The sequence below is a fragment of the Anguilla rostrata genome, chromosome 1 (assembly GCF_018555375.3).
Source record: "Anguilla rostrata isolate EN2019 chromosome 1, ASM1855537v3, whole genome shotgun sequence".
Lineage (NCBI taxonomy): Eukaryota > Metazoa > Chordata > Actinopteri > Anguilliformes > Anguillidae > Anguilla > Anguilla rostrata.
In genome coordinates, this window is record NC_057933.1 from 7,623,330 (window position 1) to 7,646,110 (window position 22,781).

The following is a 22,781-nucleotide window of genomic DNA, read 5'->3' on the forward strand; positions in this document are numbered from 1 at the left end:
TTCTCATTGCAATAATAATTTAAAGGTTAATTAGTTTAAGGTGTCCTCTACACTATGTTTTCTTTGGGCAAATGGTCCTGGCGAAATATAATTTTGGAATTTATCCAAAAAGTATGCATTTCAATTATTTTTCCCTCCCAAATTCCTTTATTTATCCAAAAGCAGCAAACTTTCCAGTAAAAGCGGAAATGGAATGAAGAGCAGGCAGAAAGGAACGGCAGATTTGTTTTCTTTCATAGTCCTAATGGGGTAGAGTATTTCATGCTTATTTTAATGTGTGATCTTTGGTTTCGACTAAAAATATATTAGTTATGTTGTTGCATGACCTTAAAAATTCTGCCCTTGTCTATTCAATCTATGAAATGCAATATATGATCAGGAAATCTCTTGTTATAATCTAAAAGACACATTCATTAGCGTTTTAAACTAAATGGCAAAACATACTAAATATTAAATTGCATTTCAAAGAAAGTGGAGAGTTTAACGACAGTGGATATAAAGTGACATGCTGCACAGATAAGTTTTAATAAAAGATAATATTTTGCACGACACCTCTGAGCTCTCTCTATATGAAGTAGTAATACCTTTCTAACAGTAAGACGAGAAGCTGTTTATGAATGTTTTATAAAAGGCTTATTAATAGCAGAAGCTAAAGCTAACCGCACAACTGCACTGTGCAGCACAGTCGCATTGCCACAGCAACAGCCCCACCGAAGCCGCAGCACATGACCTCACAACGAATTCTGGCGTCTTCCCAGATCGGAACGATCTCCGGTCTTTTTGGCCTCAGTCCCAGACTGCCGTTAACTCTTGGGGGAAAAAAAAAAGTTGAGTCTCTATATTCCGTCTAACCTCCAGTGCCTCTTTTTTTCCTCCCCCCCAGGAGTTCATCACCTGGGCCACAGCAGCCGAACGCAGACCCGCGTCGCCCGGCTCCTCCGCACATGCTCAGTAGGTCAGCGGGCCACCGCCGCCGCAGCCAGCTACCGGAGATGACTCGGATCAGAGGGATTTTCAGCGAAATCATGGGAAACCACAAGGAATCTGGCGTAAGTGAATGGGGAATGGTTACAGCTAGACAGCAGGAAAAATGGGCCATTCATACGAGGTGTGATCTCCCACACTTCCAGGAAAAGAGAACTGGGGCCCTTGGCTCATTTCCATAGGGGAACCGTTTTTTGGTTCTTTATTGAACCCTCTATGGTGGGTTTGATACGTGTGAAAGCTCCCCCAGGTTGAACTACTTTGGACCCAATAGGGTTCCTCTATGGAGACACAGAGGAGCTTTTTGGAACACGTTCTTCCGAGAGTGGAGGTACATATTTTGCCCCCCCACCATCCAGGGTCTTCCTGGATAACCAGAGTTCCAGTATCCAGAAAGAAAGCAAGAGAGAGCGTGACAGCGAGGAAGAGCAAGAGAGAAAGCAAGAGACAGAAAGCGGGAGAGAGAGAATGAAAGAGAGAGTGAGAGACAGAGAGAGAGAGAGAGGGCGAGAAAGAGAGAGACCTACAATGGCATGTTTCAGCCTGCTGAGAAACTATAGGAGGGGATCCCCTTTCGTTCAACTCAAATTTCTGCCCCGTGTATCCTCACCTGAACCTGCCGAGCGCCTTCTGCACGCCTGGCTGAACGCGGGACACAGACACAGGAGGAGGAACGCCACGCCGAGGCTCGAGGGGGGAAAAAATAACCAGCCGGATTTCTAAAGGCGCCGTATAAACGTTTCCAAATAGCGCCCGATTGGTCACATTGTTTGGCCAGCCCTGGCCAGAGAGCCAAAGTTTCCTCACCTGCACCCAACCCACTCCACTATCTGCAAATGTTTTAAGAGTGGACTCTCATATGTCAATTATTGAACTGAGGCCAGCATAGTTCACCTTGGTTAACATGCTATAGTTCAGTTGCTAAGCAATAATCGTATTGCTTTGCTTTACAAAGTGGCAGTTTAGTAATTCTGTGCACATCTGGGAAATTTTGTGTGCGTTCCTCCTCTGCACATTCAAAAAATGATGCTGGCGAACTTAATTAACTATGTTAACTGCCCTCTTCTTCAGCAGAGGAAAGGGGTCAGCTCCAAGAAACACCACAGACATCGAGTCAATCCTGCTGGCTCAAGAGAAAGAAGATTTAAGGCCTTGCCCTTACGCGACACAAAAAGGCAATCTTCACGCTCTGAGGTCAAGCATTCAGTCCGCAAAACACCAAAACAGGCAGCTCTTGGTGTCACTCACTTCATTGTAATTCCGCACAAACGAGCTCACAGAAGAAGCAACGACAGCAAACCCGGCAGAGCAGAGCAGTGTAGGCCGCAACCTTTTTCTCTCAAATTCTGCGTCAATGGCGCTGTTCAATGGCAAGGTGATACCATAAAAGAGCTATAAAAAAAAAACAAGAGGACTTCCTTAGCAGCTTAAACAGGAGACAAGTCAAGTACGGTACCTGACAGGGCGACGCGCAGACGTGAGGAGACTGATTGCACAGAGCTGTAAATATCAAAAAGCAGCGCCCTGTCTGCGCTACGGTTCCTAGGCTCCATTTTCATTGGCCGTCTATCCCAGAGCGCTGAGCTCCCCAGACAGAGAAAAAACGAAGGAGACAGTCAGCCTGAGATAACAGTCAGAGCCGGGAAAGATAGCACCTCAACCGCGGCGCAGATAGCGCCCAGCAGTGGGGCAGATAACAGCCCCATCACAGAGGGGCAGATAACACCCCCAATCCCAGGGGCAGATAACAGCCCCATCCCAGAGAGGCAGATAACAGCCCCAACCCAGAGGCAGATAACAGCATCCACTGACAGCTGATAGCGTTGTCAGGACAGACGACCCTTCAGCACCAGTGATGGGTCTCAATGCCGGCCTAGAGTGACACTAAGCACACTTAAAGAGAGCAGAGACCACAGCATGCAAATCACCAGCATTCAGTCACCAGCATTCTCAGGCCACTCCCACCCACAGGCCACACCCACACACAAGCCACTCCCATCCGCAGGCCACACACACACACACAGGCCACTCCCACTCCAGGTCACACTCACACACAGGCCACTCCCACGCCAGGTCACACTCACACACAGGCCACTCCCACCCACAGGACACTCCCATCCACAGGCCACACCCACACACAGGCCACTCCCATCCGCAGGCCACACCCACACACAGGCCACTCCCATCCGCAGGCCACACACACACACAGGCCACTCCCACTCCAGGTCACACTCACACACAGGCCACTCCCACACACAGCAGCGCCAGAAACACTAAAAAATTCAGTGTTAAATCAACTCTTACAACTCTCTACTGGAATCATATGTACTATGTTAGAGTTAAATTAATCATTAACAATCATATTTTTCTTTCCTTCACAAAAACAGTTTGGCAACCTCACTAAATCACCAAAATTAACTCCGTGCAAAATGAGTCCGTGCAAACGCGTACATTTAAACATTTAGTCAAAGTTAAGGACGAATGTTGATTGAATGCAGGCCACGGTCTGTCCCTCCCCCACCCCAGGCAGGGCGAGAGCCAGGTGGCTGGAGTTAGCAGGTTCTGCCAACAAGACCAAATCCCAAAGGAGGCCTCCTCCTCCTTTCTGAATCTGCAATTAAAGGGCCACCTCTGCCTGCAGACAATCCTGTCCCCAAATTCCACCGGACCCATCGTCAGTTCCCCGTTTTGGGCCTGTAATCATTAATCCTCCCAGATAAGCCTATTAATGGTTACTGCGAGCCACGGCTCAATCATTAATTGCACCGCGCGAAAGTGTCGATACGGGCAAAAACGCTGGACGGCTACAGCCCTGTCTGAAGACCTGAGAGAAAAGCCTTGGAGGTCAGAGTGTGGCCTTCAGCACAGGAAAGGAGAGAGCTCACTTACACAGGAAAATGAACACTGGCTTATATTACAGTTTGGTTTATTTTATTTATTTTTTTTACCATTGATTGCAAGCATTTTAAATGCTGAATGAGCTTTTTTCAAAAGTCTTCAAACAACTCCCTGCACTAAATTCAGCTTGGCGCAACAGTTCATTTCATGTCCGTGCATATACACAGAAAAACACCAAACCGACACACACACTCACACACACACGCACGCTCAAACACACACACACACACACACACACAGGGTGAATGACCACTTCATTCCATTCCACAGCAGACCACAGTTTAGCCTTTAGTCCTACTCCTACTCCTCCTCTTCCTCTCTCTCTCTCTCTCTCTCTCTCTCTCTCTGACGCTCCCGCCCTCACCTGTGGTTTTAATTCCACGGACGTGGGTTTCCGTAGAAACAGAGTCAGCCCTTCGCCCCTGCTCCCCAGAGCGATTTTTGATTTCCTCTTTTAAAATAACAACGGGCAGAGGCGCAGGGTCTGTGTGGTGCACTGATCCCAAAATCAGTCACAAGGTACAGAATACTACAGTCTGCGCTCACTACAGGTCATTATGACCCCTTTTATGTGCATGTATTCCACTCTTTCCTTTAGAGATCCCCTTAAAGGGACAGTTCACTTTCTTGGTTTTTTTTGTTGTTGATTATTTCAAGTTTTAGTGTATTTCTTCGAACAGCCCAGGCATTTTCTAACATGCAATGAAGGATATTTCCAGACATTTCTGATGACTACCAGCTTTAAAATGTCAGGTTTAGGCCATTGAGGGGGGCATGTGATATAAAGCTGGAAAATAAACTTCAAATAACTCCGGAGTAGCTTGTACAGTGACGTTATACTTTCAGAGTTTGTACGTATGTATATTACCAGATTATTTTCCAAAAATTATGTTAATCCCATGCTCGGTTGGAACTCTTTCCGATGGCGAGTGCAACCTGAGACTGTTGAACTCATGAAGAAGTACTGGCGTGGAAGCACTGGCTCAATATAAAAAGTGACATTTATAATAGTAAATAAACGCTATTAGATTGATTTGCTCTTATGTCTAGCCTGTGGTCAGAAGCTTTCTGTGCAAGCCACTTTAGTTACCAGAAGTGTATTTTCTTGTTTTTGACTACAATTATATATAACTTATAACTGCCATTTAAAAGTGGACCGGCCATCAGAGACTTCTCTAAATATCAAAAACATCCTTCGTCACATGCAAAAAAAAAAAAAACTATCCGGGCCAGTCAAAAACATACACTGAAACCGAAATGATATCCGAAAAAACCCAAAAAAATGTGAGCTAACCTTTTTTTTTTTATTACAGAAACAGGAAAGAGCAAACCGTGCCTCACGTCCCCTTGGTCACAAATGAATCAGGTTTGACTCATGTTCGCGTTTAATGGGGTTACAACCACAGGAAGGAAGGCTCAGACTTCGCTGGCGGACATTTTCTTCCTGGGGTTCTGTTGAGAAGCTGGAGGTGATGAAGCTCTCTTTGAGCACAATTTAATACCGCACTGGTCCATGCGGTATGATCATCAAAGGGACTCGACCCTTTTTAATTAGATTAATCACAGTTCGTTACAGTGAGGCACGGAGAAAGTATGCTAAATAGCCCCAAAACCGTTTAGCTATAAACAACCCGGGAAAAAACCACAGGGTCCCTAAGGACTGTGGTCTGTGTGAGTCAATCAGACGGATACGTTAACCTCTCAGGAAACGTGAGACTTCTGACTCCAATTTTTTTTGGTAATTCGTGTGCTTAATTCATGGACAGCCTATGTACAATGACAAAAACACTATGATACTCCCACACAAGAAACTTCCAGAAAATGTTCAGATTTTTTACACAAGATAATATTGATGATATATGAGCCTACGCAAGTGATGCATTTTCTCTACTTGTTTTTTAATACACAAAAAGTTAAAGAACTAAGTTAAACACAGGTGAAAACAGCCACAAATCAACATTTTTATGATGGAGCCATATCATGTAAACGATTAAATTGACTGTATTTAACATAGGACTAGTTCATTACCTTGTGAAAAGTTAAAATTGCGTTTTTCAGAAATGTCCAAATTGATACTGAATAAATAGATAAATAGGTTTCCTTTGTGAATGCTGTTTAATAAAGCAGTCTCTTTGATCACAGGCAAATAAATTTTTAACGACCAACAGGATCCTAACATCTCAGTCTGTTCTCAATCCAGGCCTGTCCTCTTGCTCTAGATTATCCACAGAGCTGGACAGGCTGCGTTGTTTTCGTACGCGAGGCCTGTTGAGCAGCTGGTGCACACAAAAGCAGTTCAGTTCAGTTCAGCTCAGACTTTATCGTCCCTGATGGGAAACTCTTATTGCAGCAAAATCACAAGAGCCACGAAAACACTACAGAATACAAAAAAACCGACCGGGCTGGACTAAGACGGAATGAGGATCGTCGGATCCATTCCAGCCTCCTCAGCAATTTGCTCTCGCTTGTTATTTCCTCTTGCGTGCACGTTTCGGATCAAGGATTTTGCAAAACAGAACAAACCCTGATACTAGCATTACCCTAATGCTGCAACCGACCCCTTCGCCATGATCCCATTTTCCTCCCCGTACCTTTCTTTTTTAGCCGCTATTTTGTGATCGGTCGCGGCGGCACAGCGCTGTTCTGCTCCCTTCCTGCCCCAGTAACCCCACAGCAAAACCCAAAAGGTCACTTTAAAAAAACAAAAAAAATCCCCCAAAAAATTAGTATGGGGTCCCGGGTTGACCCGAGGTCCCAGACTGACAGGAGCGGAGACGAAAACCGACCAATGGGACGAGCTCCTTCGAGTGTCCGTCAGTAACCCCCTTCCTCTATTATCTGCGTTTGGATTGTAAACATCCTGCCGACCGAACCACAACAGAACGAGGATGATCGGATCCATTCGGGCCGCCTCAGCTATTTGCCCTCGCTTGTTTTTTTCCTCTAGCGTGCACGTTTCGGATCAAGGATTGCGCAAAACACAATAAGCCATATTAGATTTAACCTAATGACGCACAGTGTGGCTTATTTGTTTAAGTTGTTTAAGAAGTAAATAAACAAAATATGGAAATACCCTTTGGCTTCATCCACACCCTTTTCATTTTTTCCTATGACACACAAGTGCCAAATTAAATATTCCAATAAAACAGAAAAAAACTTCACTGACAAATTTTATACAAACAAAACAAGAGACACAGCACCTTTGAAATACATATTGAATTAATACATAAAGCTTTTACAGTGAGTACTCAATGAAAATCTTTCAGGGTGTAGTCTCGGTGAGTAAACTGACCATTATTTCTAATTACACACAACAGCTTATTCTAGAGGGGAAAAAATTCACAATGTAAGTTAATTGGGTTTGGCCTTGTTTTTAAGGGAAAGCTCAGCACTGACTAAACCCAATGGCTTTTTCTTTTCTTTTCTTTTTTGAGAGTTGGTACTTCTGTACCCAGGTAAACATGGTCACTTGATTATGTCTCCACCTGGAATAGTGAGATATAGATATTTTTGTTCTGTCCTATAATCATGCAAATAACAACACTGAGCACTAGCCATGGTGTTAAAGACATAAATAGCACTGCACTGTATGTGCTTGCAGGAGCTAGTTAGCTGATGCCCTCAGCCAACCGCAAGTTTATGCAAACACTTTCCATCCTGGTTTTTTCCACGGAATTTTCCATTTGTTGTATTTGCTATAAATTATAGATTTACACTCGCGCACAAAAAAAAACGGCATTTTGTCCGAAACACATGATCGCGCACATGCACGCCCACACACACACACAGGCACAGAACTGTGTTTTCGCTCAAATACACGCTCACACGACTCAGTGGTTTTCTCCGAACGCGCCTCCCTGGCTCCCTGCCAAGCCTTTACAGTTTAACCGTTTCTTACAGCGGTGGAAGTCGATGCGTTACGACAGCGTGAAGAATGTTGCACGTGGGGACCGGGGGGGGGGGGGGGCTACTCCATCACACAGACCTGTCCCGCCGTCTGCATCAGCCCAAACCAACCAGGGGTTCCCAAAGAACAGTCCGTGAAAACTGAGAACTAGGACACCGGCAGCGAGCAGCGCTGTGAAAACAGCGCTCAGTGTTAAATCAACTCTTACAGAGTTCACACGGGTCCGCGGTGGCCCAGGTGGGCTCGTATAAACTCTGTTAAGAGTTTAATTAACGCCGGACGTCTTACTGCGAGGTGGCGGAGATGGCGAGCAGAGAGTGAAAGTGTTTTGGCGGGATGGCGTTCCTCGTTAGCGTTAGCGGCGGCGCAGTGCGCGGGTACGCCACGCCGCTCTCTCCGCGCGCGCACGCGCGCTCTCACCTTTTCCGCCAGGAGCTCCCGGATCTTCCCGGCCTGCAGACGGAACCGCAGCAGCTGCATCTCCAGGGCGACGCAGCGCTTCTGCCAGTCCATGGCCTCCAGCCCCAGCGTTCCGGTCCCGGAGCTCTCCACAACGTCCGCCATGGAAACCCCGCCTTCCAAACGCGCACGCGCTCACGGCCCTGCAGGAACAAACAGCTCCTCATCACTGACTGCACACACACATACACACATAGAGACACACACACACACACACACACACACACACATACACATACACACACACACATGCACACACACACACACACACATACACACACACACATGCACACGCACACACACACACACACACGTGCACGGCCCTGTGGGAACAAACAGCACCAGGTCACTGGCTGCGCACATGTGCACACACACATAGACACACACAGACAGGCAGCACACATTCACATGCACATAAACACACACACACAAACACACAAGCACATGCACACACACACACACAAACACACATGCACATGCACATGCACACACACACACACAAGCGCACACACACACACAGACACACACAGGCAGGCACACATGCACACACACACACACACACACAGAGACATGCACACATACACGCACACACACACACACACACACACACACACACAGACACACACAGGCAGGCACACGTGCACACACACACACACACACAGACATGCACACATACACGCACACACACACAAACACACAGACAGGCTATATTTCACCAGTTTAACTCAACCGTGGCTCTTCAGGTCAGTGGCTATCTTTGCCTTCTCCAATTACCACCTCCGCAAGGAGAGAAGACAGGACAAGCAGAACCAGAAGCCCGGGGAAGTGAGCGGACAGGTCATAATACCACATAAAACAACAACTTCTTAAATCTAATCTACCACAGGAGTACCTCATGGGGGGGTGGGGAGTGGGGGGGAGGGTTTCCATTTTTGACCCAGACTCTAAGCCAAAAACTCTCTCTGCTTTCTTTCCATTCACCCTGCATAAACTCCAGCAAAAACCTCCCAGGGTAATGTATGACCATGAGTCATAAGAGAAGAGACTGCTGACAGCTCAGCTAAGGCACTTCTAAAGACTCTGAAATTAGCACCGAGAGCAAGTTCTCATTTTATTCCCTTTCTTTTCTTTTTCCCCCTTCTTTTCTTCTTCTTCTTCTTCGGGCCGAGCAGACTCCGCGCGGTTCGCCCAGGAAAAGGAAGGCGAGATACGCTTCGCCTTCAGCCCGTGAGATCACGATGACACGGTTAAACAAAAGCTTCCTGTCTGAGCGCAGAACCCCACCCGGCGGGCAGCGCAGGAGATCGCGGACCGCCACTTCAGAGAGCAGCTCAGGCCTGGGGGGGGGGGGGGGGGGACTGAACCCCCCACTGGAGCAGGGCGGAGGGAGAGGGGGAGTCCCAACCGGGGTGCGGGGGCATCCCCAATTCCCCCCTTTCCCCCTACCCTCGGTTGGATCAGATCCGGCTGCCTTTTAGAGGCCCTTTTAGATGTTCCAGGGCACATCGAGCTCTGTTCTTGCTGCTTTTACCCACCATCGCCCGCCATCACCCCCCCGCCCCCACTCCCACCCTCCCTCCCTCCCTCCCTCCCTCCCCGACAACCACCACAACTATCCCTGTCAATCCAATCCCTTCTTAATTACAAGCCATGGGTGAAATGGTATCTAACGCAACACAATAGGGGTGAGTGTCTTTCTGCATGACAGTCTCATTAAGGGTATTAGGGAGGCGCTGAGCTGGCCCTGGGTAAAGAAAGAGGAAGAATGCGCCGGAATGAATGTAGGGCCTCGAAAATGTGGGAACCCGAGGCGGGACGACGCGTTTTTTTTTTTGGGGGGAGAGAATGAGAGGCGGCCATTTCACCGGCTGAGCGCTCACACGCACCCGTCCCACAGGTGAAACGGCTGGACCATGTACACAGCTTTTGGCACAGACAACCAGCCTGAAATCTGCAAAAAAGGGTCTTCAGGGTGGATGACTAATAACACAATGTGGGGGAGGACACCAAAGAATCAAACTTTTTTTTTTTTTTAAGTTTAAAAAAAAAAAAAGCATTTTCATGGATCTGCCTAATCTCTGCAGCGCTGATCCAAACAGCTATAAATATTCTTTACGATACAGCGCCACAAAAAATTCACGAACCACTAATGGCTAAAATTAATGCACACAGAAAAAGATTTCTGTCATAAAATGTTCAGCGGAGGGTATTCGGGTCATATTGTTGCACAGTGTGAAATTTCCAGACATAAATAGAGCAAAATTCTATTTGAAAACTTTTTTTTTTTTACGACACGGTCGGGGAAGCGTAAACATTTTAAAGAGTAGGCTCAACCTGCTGGCTGCTAGCGACGCGCTGCGCCTCGCGTTTCCAAAGGAGCGATCGACGCCGAAGGAAAGCAGGAACTGAGACGGGATGGTCCAGCAGAGCCGAGGTTCAAAGTGCAGAATATAAAAGTTCACCGCTGGCTCTGCAATTATCATGGTTATAACTACAGGCTTGCTGACAAATTACAGAAACGCTATAAAATAAAAAAAAAGAAGGAAAGAAGAACTGCAAACTACACACTATCCAGATTTTCTGATTTTTTTTTTTTTTTTTTTTTTTTGCTGTTGTTCTTCAAAAAGGGAAAGAAACCAGGAAAGGGAATATGACGGGCTGGAAGGGGATGATGGCGTGGAGTGAAAGAGAGAGAAAAGGAGGGATGAAGGGAGGCAAGAGAGAAAAGAGAGGGGGGAGCTCAAAGGACGCCGGTTCCACCGGAGGAGGCGTCCACATGCCGACGAGATGACAGCTGGTTGCAAACAAGCCATTTGCCGGCTAAAGACATTTCGGCAGGGGCGTGCTAATTCCCCCCGAGGGCATTTTCCAGGACGGCTTGAACCAGGGGAGGAGCTGCTACCCCTTCCCCTCGGACCACCTCCACGGACAGCGCCAAAGTCCTCCCGTGGGGGGGGGGGGAAGAGGCTCGGGAGACTCGGGGGGGCAGGCATCTCAGAACGTAGCAGACACTCCCAGAGAGTCAGCCGGTCTACAAACCGGCATTTCGAAACGGCGTGGTCTTCATCGGGTCAGAACGTCGAGGGTCATCAAGTCAAGAGTCCAGAGAGTGTTATTGGCCATTTGTAGCAGGCACACAGGAAGCGCAGAGGCTTTGCCCATCGCTGGCCGTAGCGATGAAGCACAGCACCTCATTGGTTGTATAGCAACAGTGCTGTATAAAGGCAATAAAGGTTACAGATGCAGTCCGGGGGAATGCACGCACATCCGAAATATTCAGGATAAACAGGTGCAGGATTTTAAAAAAATGGTTAGTATAGAAGAGAGAGTATATCCGCACACTGTTCATATATATATATATATATATATCTTTATAGATAGTTTATAGATATATCTCCACCCAGACACATGTTCTAGTTGATGTACCTGACGAAGACCTTTGAGGTCGAAACGTTGTACCATTAAATCACTTTGGGAGCAGGATAAAACAATGTGCGGATATAGTCTCTCTTCTATAAGGCAATAAAGGTCACAGGATTGATTTCCAGGTTGGATGCTGCCTTCGTACCCTAGAGCAAGGTACTTCACCTGCATTGCTTCAGTACATATCCAGCTGTATAAATGGATGCAATAGTAAATGCTATGTAAAAAGTTGTGTATGTCGCTCTGGATAAGAGTTTCTGGTAAATGCCTGCAATGTAATGTAATGGATTCAGCAGTGTGCAGAACCACTCAGACCAGTGGCCCAAGACACACGTGACCTGGTGTTCTGGAGCAAAACCAGCACAACTGAACAGATTTAACTCACACTGGCTGGGAATTGCTGTTACTCTCTTTAATTCTACCACCCACTTCACGGCCTCCAAAATGCTGACTTGAGATGAGAATTATTAAGAGGCAGAACGGAATCGTTTTTTTTTTTTTTCTTAATTAGTTTTTTGTCCAATGGACTTTTTTTTCTTCTTTTTTTTTTGCTGAAGTTTCACTTTTTTTTTTTCCACACAGCCAGCACTTGCCTGATGACAAGGTACACAAAGCTTCAAACCAACCCCAGATATGAACCCCCCACTGTGGGGACTGCCATTCATTCTCATTCCAGGAAACAGGCTTGAATAGCACTTTAAAAAAAAAAAAACATCTAAGGGACGGGAGTCCTTGGGAAACTCTGCACAAGTGCAAATACAGGGTGACAGACCGGCGGAAGTCAAACACCAATGACTGTAATTTGTCCAGATCCACATCGGCAAGTCAGGGCCAGACAAAGGCCGCTTTTGGAGTGGTCTGGTACGTGAGGGGAGGCCAGGCACCCAGGAAATGCTTAAACTGAAACTGCAACAGGCTCGTTAAAATTAAAGATATTATGCCGATCAAGAGCAGGACCCAAACCCAACCACACAGGCCCAGCACAAGAATGCCATTAAAACACGACAAATGACAGATTTCATTTTGTCATCATACATTTCTGCAGGACAATAAAAACTGACACACTGGATCTTCATAATAAAAACAACACACTGGTGGATAAATACAAATAAAATCCCTGCTATATTGATTGCATTTGTTCGGATCATTATCTTGAATTTATGCCTTTTGTCTCATAGCAAAAAAATATATATATAAAATGGAAAAGCGGTCGTGGCCAAAGAATCAGGCTCTAACAATCAAGAACTGGAGCCTTAGACTATTGTCCCAAGCATCTTGGGGGCTTGCAGCTGTGGACCTGATTAAAAAGCAGGTCCACATCTGCCTTTTTTTAAAGGGGGGGGGTATGAAAAGCAAGTCCCCCCCCCCCCCAGTTACTTTCAGTTACGAGTCAGAACAGAGACGGTGTGCAGGGCCAAAGTTCCGTCGTATGCACACAGTCCCCAGATGCACACGCAGGCACGCAGACGCCGACACAGACACGCATGCACAAGCAAGCACACGCCGCCCTCCTCCTCCTCTTCCTCCTCCTCCCCAGCTGCTGAGCGCCACAGCTGCGGTGATGTCAGCGAATAAAGAGACTCGATGATGTCACGCCAGCAGACTTTTTCAGCCAATTAATTCATTATCTCTGTCGAGATCTGACTCGCCTTAATAAGGGCGCATGAATCTGTGCCGGCGTGCGCAAATAAAGAGCGAGCTGGCAAGCGCGGACTTGGACAAAACGAAAGAGTCCAAACTTGGAAGGCCGTGACCGTCACTTCCACTGCAGCAGTCCCGCGGTATGGGACGGAGCCTGCCTAGCAAAATACTCCCACGCACACGCTTGCGCACCACATACACACGCACACACACACAGGCACCAAACACACACACACACACAGACATCGCTTTACTGCAAGCTTGTTTCAGCCACTGAAAACAGACTCAACAGCAGAGTTCTGGTTTTCCATTTTGTTTCCATACCAGGTTTATGATCACATAAATGGACATCGGCTTAAGTGTGGAACACATACATTCAGAAAGAAGGAAGGAGAATTCCATCCTTTAAAAAAAATTTTAAAAATTAAAAAAAAAACAAGAAATAAGGGAGCAGAAAACCTGCAAACACGTGACATTCAACCGTGGTTTCTCAGTGCCAGCACTGCCGTGTCACATAAACATCACGGCGACGTAGGCAGAATGTTAGGTTTCGGAGGCCTAACAATCACACAGACACTCAATCCACTGACAAAACTCAGACCGCGAAAGTCGGGGCACCTCGTGGAGGCGGAGAACGAGCCACTGAACACAGATGAACCCGGCCGCGGTGTGCAGCGTGGAGCAAAAAAAAAAAAACCATAAAAATATCGGGCAGCCTACACAGCAGACCGCCGTTCCACAGCTTAGCCTAATTTCACTCTCTTAAAAGGCGGCAGCTGCGGCGTTCGGGAGCCGGCGGGAGCCCCCACCTAAGCCTCAGAGGAAGCCGTGCGCGGCGCGCGGAGTAATGACAGGCCTCCGTAAACTGGCCACACTCATTATCAGCCGGAGCAGTAAATATAGCGCGAGACATTCCTCCGCGCTGAGGTGTAAACATCTTCCTCTCACTGTCCGCCGCACTGACACAAAACACTCAACAAGCCAACCCCCCCCCCCTCCCTGCCCCCCACTCAACAATGAGGGCACCCTGTGGTGCATACGCCGTCACCCACAGCACAGTCACGTTTGCTCTGGGAAGTTTTTTGGCAACTGACAAAAGGCAGCCAGGAGCAGACACGGTCCAGGTAACAGAAAGGTTGTTTGATTTAGTGACACACGGCTAAAGGGGGAGGGTGAATCATGCACTGAGGTGATGCGAGCTAGTAATGATCACATGCCCTTCCGTGAAGGATTCCAGTTCAGTAACATAGTGTATTTAGCAATGTAGTGTATTTATAGTAATACAGTGTATTTTATTTCATAAACGCATAGTTATAAAAAAATAATAAGACGGTAATAAGACAATAGGATGTGAGCTTGCAATAATCACACGCCCCTCAGTGAAGTATTCCAGTTTTGTAAAATGAAAAAAAAACAAGTTTTATATTTTATTTAATAAAGGTATAACTGGGGAAATAATAAGGCTGTGTGATGTACAGTGCGGTTGAATTGGAGTTGGATCAAAAGCCTACCAAATCCTCTTTACTGACTCCCTGTCATCTTAATCAGTTAGATAACAAGCTGCTCATTAACACTGTGACAGTCTCTTAAGGTCGAGAGTATTTAGATTATATTTGTGAAGATGTCAAAACAGCACAATAACCAGACATTAAAGCGAAATGGTTCCTATATTTGAGCAGGAACCAATGTAGTAAAATGTAGATTAAGCTCAGTCAAAACAGTTTGGAACAATGGGGCTATCAACTGATCATAAATATTTAACATTATGACCCCATAAATCCATGAACACAATGAAATAACATTTACACATAAGTACAATAAACACATTACGAACTCAGGACTATGAATACTTTTTTTAGCGTCGTTATTCTTATCTGACAGAATAGAACAGTTTGGAATCGCGTGCACATTTTTTACAATAATGTGTAAAAGCGCGTTAAACGTTTCACAAATAACCCTATACCGCGACCACGTAACTGCTGCTGAAAATATACACACGGTGCAGGTGCATGAGACGAGAAACTGCTACAAAGAACAGACTTTCTCGAGCTACCATAATCCGCCTGACCTACAACATGTTCGGCACCCTGCTCATGTCAGGGTAAAGCTGATGCTGCTCTACTGTTGCCGATTCCATTGATTTCATTTACAAGAAGCGGCGAGATGAAGGGTCTCATCCCGAATTCCCAGACAATCTCGTGCACAGCGGAGGAAGGACCCTCGCGCGAGTAAGCGCTGCAGAAGTTTAGCGCGCCGCTGTCGAACTCCCAGTTCGATATAAAGACAGTTCCACGTTTGAATAAAAGCGATTACCTTGTGAATTTCTCCGCGTTTTCCTGGACCTCTCGCTTTCACACCGACACCTTCTCTCCGCAATTCACATCACGGCGCTCGGATCGTTGTGCTACACACTTGCTCTCCTTTCCGCAGTACTTCCCCAATGCTCTCTTTTAAGAACCCATTCTTTCCTATCCCTTTCTTGCTATTTTCCCTAACATGCACAGTTCAGACAACGTTGACGCCGCGCCGCTGATCCCCATTCACCGGGATCATCCCTTATTCCTTTAAAGGGCGAGCTGCGTGGATCGGGTTACGCCGGGAGCCAAGCCCCCTTGTGTATGTACTGCACAGGATATTGCATCAGAGTTCGCGTTTACCTATTTGAGTTTGCATTGTAATATGTCAGCACACTTGTTGCGTGCTTTTTCATCAAAAAACGGTCCAGGTTATGTTGTTTTCAGTTACTTTAATTATGCTTTAAAGTTGTTTCCCGAAATCGAAAAGGTTGAGTGGATCTGCTTAATTTCACAGTGTAGGCTATGTTTGTTTGGGGGCGACGCAATTTTCAAAACCGCAGAACCTGCGTGAATCCAAAGGACATGGAAGTTGTTTTCCGACATTATATGCTCACTCCTATTTGAAGAATGTTTATTGCTCGTTTCTAAGTAGAATGTTTTTCATAGAGGGCTAGGGGATGCACGTGTGTGAAAATATTTCAAGCCGTTTAAATTTTGTGTGAAATGCAATTACTTGAGCAGTAAAACTTTTGTGAGGGGGGCAATCAAGAGAAACTTTCAGACCCTGTATTTCTGCAGGCATGTCTCTTCTCTTACCTACTGCACGGAGATAGCAAGGCCCCTAAAAACCTGCTTTCAACCCATCGGGTCATCTTGGTTAATAATTAGGAACCTGCAGTCTGTGAGCTTTACTCGCCATTTTCAAACAAAACATTCCAGAAGTGTAACGGAAGAAGTATGCCCGTGGAGCTAAAACACTGACCATATGCAGTGTCACTGGTCAAAATAATTAACACGAATCCTCTGTGCTTTTATGACGTTATTTAAAGATTGATTGGTGGTTTGCTTAAATAGTTTGAAAGTGACTTGGCACTGGGCATATCTATTTAAGAAGGGAGATGTTCTTTTGTTTGTTTGTTTGTTTTTTGATCCAGCTGGAACATCTTGTGATCAAATAAGCTACTTACATCACTGTCTTAGTGATGTGCCTAAATATCCAGAAATATCCATAGGCACAGCCGATGCCACTAAGTATATGCATCACCTTTATATAGGTACTGTATATACTTTATTTTTATATGGGTGTTGTTTGATAAATAAAAAAATGATTTCAAAAGAATGACACCTCTTGGGTGGGACAATTCCTAGTCGGTTATAAATGTACTGTTACCGCCATTCATGTAACCGTGACATCACCACCGTCAACACTTGGGGGAAAAAAAGAAGGTGTGACCACAGTTTCCTTGGAAACCCTGACTATTCTTCCTGCACCCGTGTGTTCGAGGTGAATCTTCGAGAAGATCAACAGCAATAAATAAACACTAAGAATAGCAGCGCCTCCATCATAACATCATGGAGAATACTGGTGGCCAGTATAGTGCATAATCAATCTGCCATGCATACTGTATCAATATAGACAGGCATCCCCATTGCCTTCCTGTGTTCATCTCCCAGCCCCCTAATACACAATTCACTGCAGTGTCTGTGATATTAATTTAGGGAAGATCTTTATAAGCTTAGTCAGTGTTTCCAGACAATACTGCTGTGGGATTTGATCAGTCACTGCACTCTAATGGGGTTATTGGAAATGGTTGCAAAGATTCCGCATCTCGTCCGCCAAGATTCTGGATGTATAATCCCCCGGAGTCTTTGGGAATTCCGGATCCAGTCAGAGAGACAAAGCACACGTACCAATGACATCTAATATTTGGGGCGTCGTTCCAACTCGCACTTACACTGTCCGCTTCTTACCGACAGAATGAAATCAACCCTGTCCAATCTATCTCTGACAGAGCCACTTGTGAGCATACCTTGGGCCAAAAAAAATTTCACAATCAATGCTTCTGTTCCAGAACACTCATTTTGTATATCTCTTCACCGAGTAGGAGGACATTTTGAAATTTCTGTGAAGAGTTGCAATACGTCGATCTTAAATGATGAACAATTCAAATTAAGACAAGCTAATAAGTCACTTCATTTCGGCAGTGTGTAAAGTCTGAAGCCAACAACTTCATGTACTACTCGCTTTAAATAAGTTGGCTGGTGTGTGTGTGTGTGTGTGTGTATGAGTGAATGTGTGTGTATGAGTAAGTGAGTGAGTGAGTGTGTGTGTGTATGTGTGTGTATGAGTGAGTGAGTATGTGTACATGTGTGTGTGTATGAGTGAGTGTGTGTATGTGTTTGCGTGTGAATGAATGTGTGTATGTGTGTGTGTTTGAGAGTAAGTGAGTGTGTGTGTGTGTGTGTATGAGTGAGTGAGTGTGTGTGTATGAGTGAGTGTGTGGGTGAGCGAATGTGTGTGGTTGTATGCGTGTGTTTGTGTATGTGTGTGTGTTTGAGTGAGTGAGTGAGTGTGTGTGTGTATGTGTGTGTGTTTGAGTGAGTGAGTGTGTGTGTGTGTATGAGTGAGTGGGTGGGTAAGTGTGGGTGAGTGAATGTGTGTGGTTGTATGCGTGTGTTTGTGTGAGTGTATGTGTGTGTGTGTGTCAGGGAGAGAGTGGGAGTGTGTGCTGGTAGGAGGTTGGTTATAATAGTACCTGTGCCCTGCTGTACAGCTTTGGCGGCGCTGGGTGGCTGATGGCTCAGGTTCAGCCTCAGGGCTTAGGCGATGGCGTACGGAGGGCCCTGTTGGATAATGAGTCAGTGCTCTCAGTCAAAACAACTCCCGCCTGCCTCCTGTATTGTTTACATGCTTTTGAACCGGGCCGCTGCCTGATTTTAACAGGTAACGGGGTGTGTGTGTGTGTGTGTGCGTGTGTGTGTGTGTGCCAAGAGCTCTGCTTTTTATAAACACCTCACCTCTGACACATCTCCCTCGTAACATTAAAAGGGTCATAAAAGGTATCCTTTAAGGGTGGAGGGGGGAGCGGGGGGGGTGGGGGGCAAAATTCAGACATGAACCTTTACTGCATTACTTCAGGGCTAGGTGAGCTTTATGGAGGACAACGACCCCTGAATTAAGTCTTTCAGTGATTCCACATCCAGTGGAGCTGGCGGGAACCGCCGAAGTGTGCAGCGTCGGTCACGGCATGATGTCAACGATGTGTCACACGGATATGATTGGTCCTACCGCAGGAAATATGTAAAACGGCACAACATGATTGGACAGTTCGCATGTTGGCGAATTTCAGTTCAGTGACATAGTCATTGACAGCTTAATGGGCTCAAATTCCCCCTTTCTATCTTCGTAATGTCCTTTGAGAGTTTAACCGCTTTTTTTTTGGGCAGCCTTGCTGGAACCGTCTTGTGAGCAGAACCACGATGGAAACTTCACATGAAGAAAGGATCCGAAAATGTGAAAGAAAATAGTGGAAACTGGTGACAATGGAAGGGTGTGAAAATTGCTGGATGTGTCAATTCAATATTTAAAGCTGAGGTCACACTGCACACGTGGCTGTGTTTTCTTTGGAGAATGTGCGCCACATCTGATTCTTCTGTAAACACAACTGGGGGAAAAAAAATCCTTTTTTCTGTCTCAAACCAAAGTCCTTTGTATTCGTGTGGCTCTCTCACTGACTTCATTCAAAAGCAGCGACTGAGTTGCGCTTAAGGCTGAAGGAGTCACAGCAGAGGGTCCGTTGTTCACTCCATGTCATTCCCTTCAGGACTGTCTCCTGACTGCAATAAATGTTAGTCGGTGTAATGGATTTATAATAAAAAAAAAAGGTCCTCACAAGTCAGCTGTGTTCTCACATGCTTCAAACGCCGCCCGGCGTCAGTCAGTTGCACCGAAACGTCGAAAGGGCAGCAGGTCAGTCGGTCGAATCTGTCTCGCAAATCCTTTCTAATCTTCAAATGTTGTATCTTTTTCAGCAGCGATTCCGAGGGGGGGGGGGGGGGGACGAAGCACGGTCAGGCGGTTATCCCTAAATCAGAGGGTGCGGAGGCTCCAGGTTGTTTTAGTTTTCGCACAGGCGTTCATTACGGGCGGCTGCCCTGCCGTTTTCCCGGGGACACTGTTATTGTCTCCTCCGTGTTTTGTGTGCGTCTCCTCCGGGGCCCTCACAGCTCTGGAGGGGAAGAAGAAGAAGAAGAAGAAGGGACATGCTGACGCCGTGGTGCAGATTCCCCAAACCACCCCCCCCCCGCAAAAACCAGAACTACCTACACTTTTGATTTGATTTATTATTCAGAGGAGAGTTTCCAAAAGAAGTTCCAGTCTGGAACTTTTCAAACCCCATCCGCCCCCCGCACCCCCCCCACCTCGCACCCCCCTCCCCCTCTCAAACGTTTTACAACTGATCGGTCGGCCGCTGCCCGGAAACCTCGCGTGTTTGTGGCAGCTGGCTGGACTGGCGGCTGCGAGCCCTGACGCACACATCTGCTTGGCTGGCCGAACCTGGGACTCCGCCATTTTCACAATCAATTACCGGGGACACGAGGAGGAGACTGCAGTTGGCACGACTACGCGCACCCCGCACTCGGGCTTGTCAAAATGTACGGGAGTAACAAGGCCCGCCTCACAACCCTTCCCCATAAAAGCGGAGAGGGGTGTTAAAAATGTAGTAATAAAAATAATGAAAAAAGCTGGCGTAGAAAACATCTTGTGTGTCTTTTATCAATCACCTCCATTCCCTGTAGACATAACAAGTCCCCCCCCCAAACACACTCAGGCTTAATGGACAGATCACTTCTGTCTGTGTTCATCCCTGTATAATCCCAGTCTGGTATGCAGAGACACGATATGGGGGAATTGGTTGTGAAAGGCAGAGAGAGAGAAAGGAGAGAGAAGGTGAGAGACAGGTGAGAGGAGAGTGATGAGGGAAAATCTGGGAGGTCGGAAACGTAGAGGCAAGAGACTTTATGACTCTGGCCTCGTCGAGGGTTTGGCCAAGGATCACTGCAAAAACCAAAAAATAAGTCAATCTCAGCAAGCGTTTTTGTCCTATATTTAGACTTAAAATCTTATTTCCATTACTTTTATTTTGCTTAATAAGACAAAATAATCGTCAATGAGATGAGACAGTTTGACTCATTTCTAGACTTGCCAAATGGGGTAAGATAATTTCACTTGACAAGCGAAAAGCAAAACAAGCTAATATTTTCTACTTGACTGAAAAAATAAGATTTCAGGTCTCATTACGAGACCAAAATACGTCTTAAGACGGACTTTTTTGCAGCGATGCTTCATGTTGCCAACATTCCCTCCATTGAATATGGGGTACGATGCATGCATGCACACTAGTCACAGGGACATTATTCAACAAGTTAATTACGTTTTCAGCACACTGTAACCATAGAGCAACCCCTGGCAAATCATTTTTTGGCTGAAACACGGGACGTTCTGTCTAATCTGGGCTAACGAGAGCTAACTGTTTGCCAACCTTACGTTTGGTCCAAGATGCGTTTTGTCCTCACACGGATTCCAGAATGTTCGGCTGGTTCATCTCTGGGTGCCGAAGGCCAGGCCCGCCGTGTGTCTTGCTCGTGCCCGGGACAAGATGATCTCAAAAGGCCCCCCCTCCCCACTCCCCTGTGCGCAATAGATGAAATGCAGCAACAAACTAAGACAGAAACAAGCTGTCATGTGACTCACAAATACTATATAAAGTTTTCGCAAATAGGTATTTTTGACAAATTACTCCAGCAGATTATTCAAAGGTTAGAGGGCCCTTTTGGGCCGGGGTGCTGGGGTGGCCAGGCTCTGGTACAGCCATGCAGCGCCTCACACAGACACCTCAAGTGATGAACAAATGAGCTCCTTCACTCACTCACTCACTCACACACTCACACACTCACTCTTTCACTCACCCATTCACTCACTCACTCACTCACTTATTCAGTCATTTACTCACTCACTCACTCACTCATTCAGTCATTTACTCACCCACTCACTCACTCACTCATGCACTCACTCACTCACTCATTCACCCACCCACTCACTCACTCACTCACTCACTCACACACTCACACGCTCACTCTCTCACTCACCCATTCACTTATCCACTTACTCAAACGGTCACTCGCGCACTCACTCACTCACTCACTGTGTGTGTGTGTGTGCATCTGAGGTAGTCAGGCCCACACTGAGTTCCCATCCCCACATTCCCACCCCCAACCCCCGCTCAGTTACACCTGTTTTGGGTTTGCTGACGTCTGTTGTTCCCATAATAAAACTTCTGGGGGAAAATGTCATGGTTAGCATGAGTTTAAATTTCAAAGCTGAGAATCCCACCGGCCCCTGTGAATGGGGCCTCTTCTTTAAACAATAGCTGACCCTAACATCCCCTTCTTTCAGAAACAATAGGCAGACAACAGTCCTTTTACAGGGAACATGTTGTTCGCAAACCTCTGGGGCACCCAACAGAATACCTTGAGAAGGGGGAGGAGCTTCACACCGAGCTCATTAGCATACAGGTTTCGGCCCAGGTGCGCTTCCAGCTACAGGCCACTGCCCCCCAGCTTTGACAAAAGGGAAGATTTACGATGAGGTCCGCTTATGGTTTTCCTCTCCTTCTCTTTCATTCACTCTGTCACCCTGTCCTCTTTCTTCTCATCACTCTCTCTTTCCGTTCCGTTCCCTAAAGGACAGTACAGCAAGCTGCAGGCTCTACAGCCAGTGAGGGTGCTCCAGGCCCCTCCCACAGGTCATTGGTCGACCTGCATCATCACATGACACTCTTTTCTACCCACAACAGATCCATGTTTTGTACTCAACGAACGACCAACATCTAAAAAAAAAACCTTCAATGTCTGCCCCACTAATCACCATCATATCGACCTCCATGACCAACGCTGATTAGACGTCCAACCAACGTCAGAATGTTTGGTGGGCTCTGTAAATACACTGAGGACTGTGTTTTGTTCTGTGTGGTTCTCTATCACACGGGCAGGACCACAATGCCTTGAGACAGGAAGAGAAGTCAAACCACCAAAAAAAAAAGAAAAAACCCACAAGGCATCATCAGAGAAGCAGTGGAACCAGGAGAATATACCTGAGGGCAGGTCGTGGT

General features: G+C 46.4%; 1 protein-coding gene across 1 annotated transcript in view; it reads right to left on the reverse strand.

The window, feature by feature from the left end:
* Positions 1 to 15,942, reverse strand: part of plekhh1 (pleckstrin homology domain containing, family H (with MyTH4 domain) member 1) — a 46,504-nt gene extending 30,562 nt beyond the window's left edge. The window contains exons 1-2 of the mRNA XM_064307968.1: positions 15,626 to 15,942; positions 8,210 to 8,391 (exon numbers count right to left, since the gene is read on the reverse strand). Of these exons, the coding sequence (XP_064164038.1) occupies positions 8,210 to 8,353 (144 nt within the window). The 5' untranslated portion in view covers positions 8,354 to 8,391; positions 15,626 to 15,942. The remainder of the gene's footprint in view (positions 1 to 8,209; positions 8,392 to 15,625) is intronic.
* Positions 15,943 to 22,781: the final 6,839 nt, after the last annotated feature.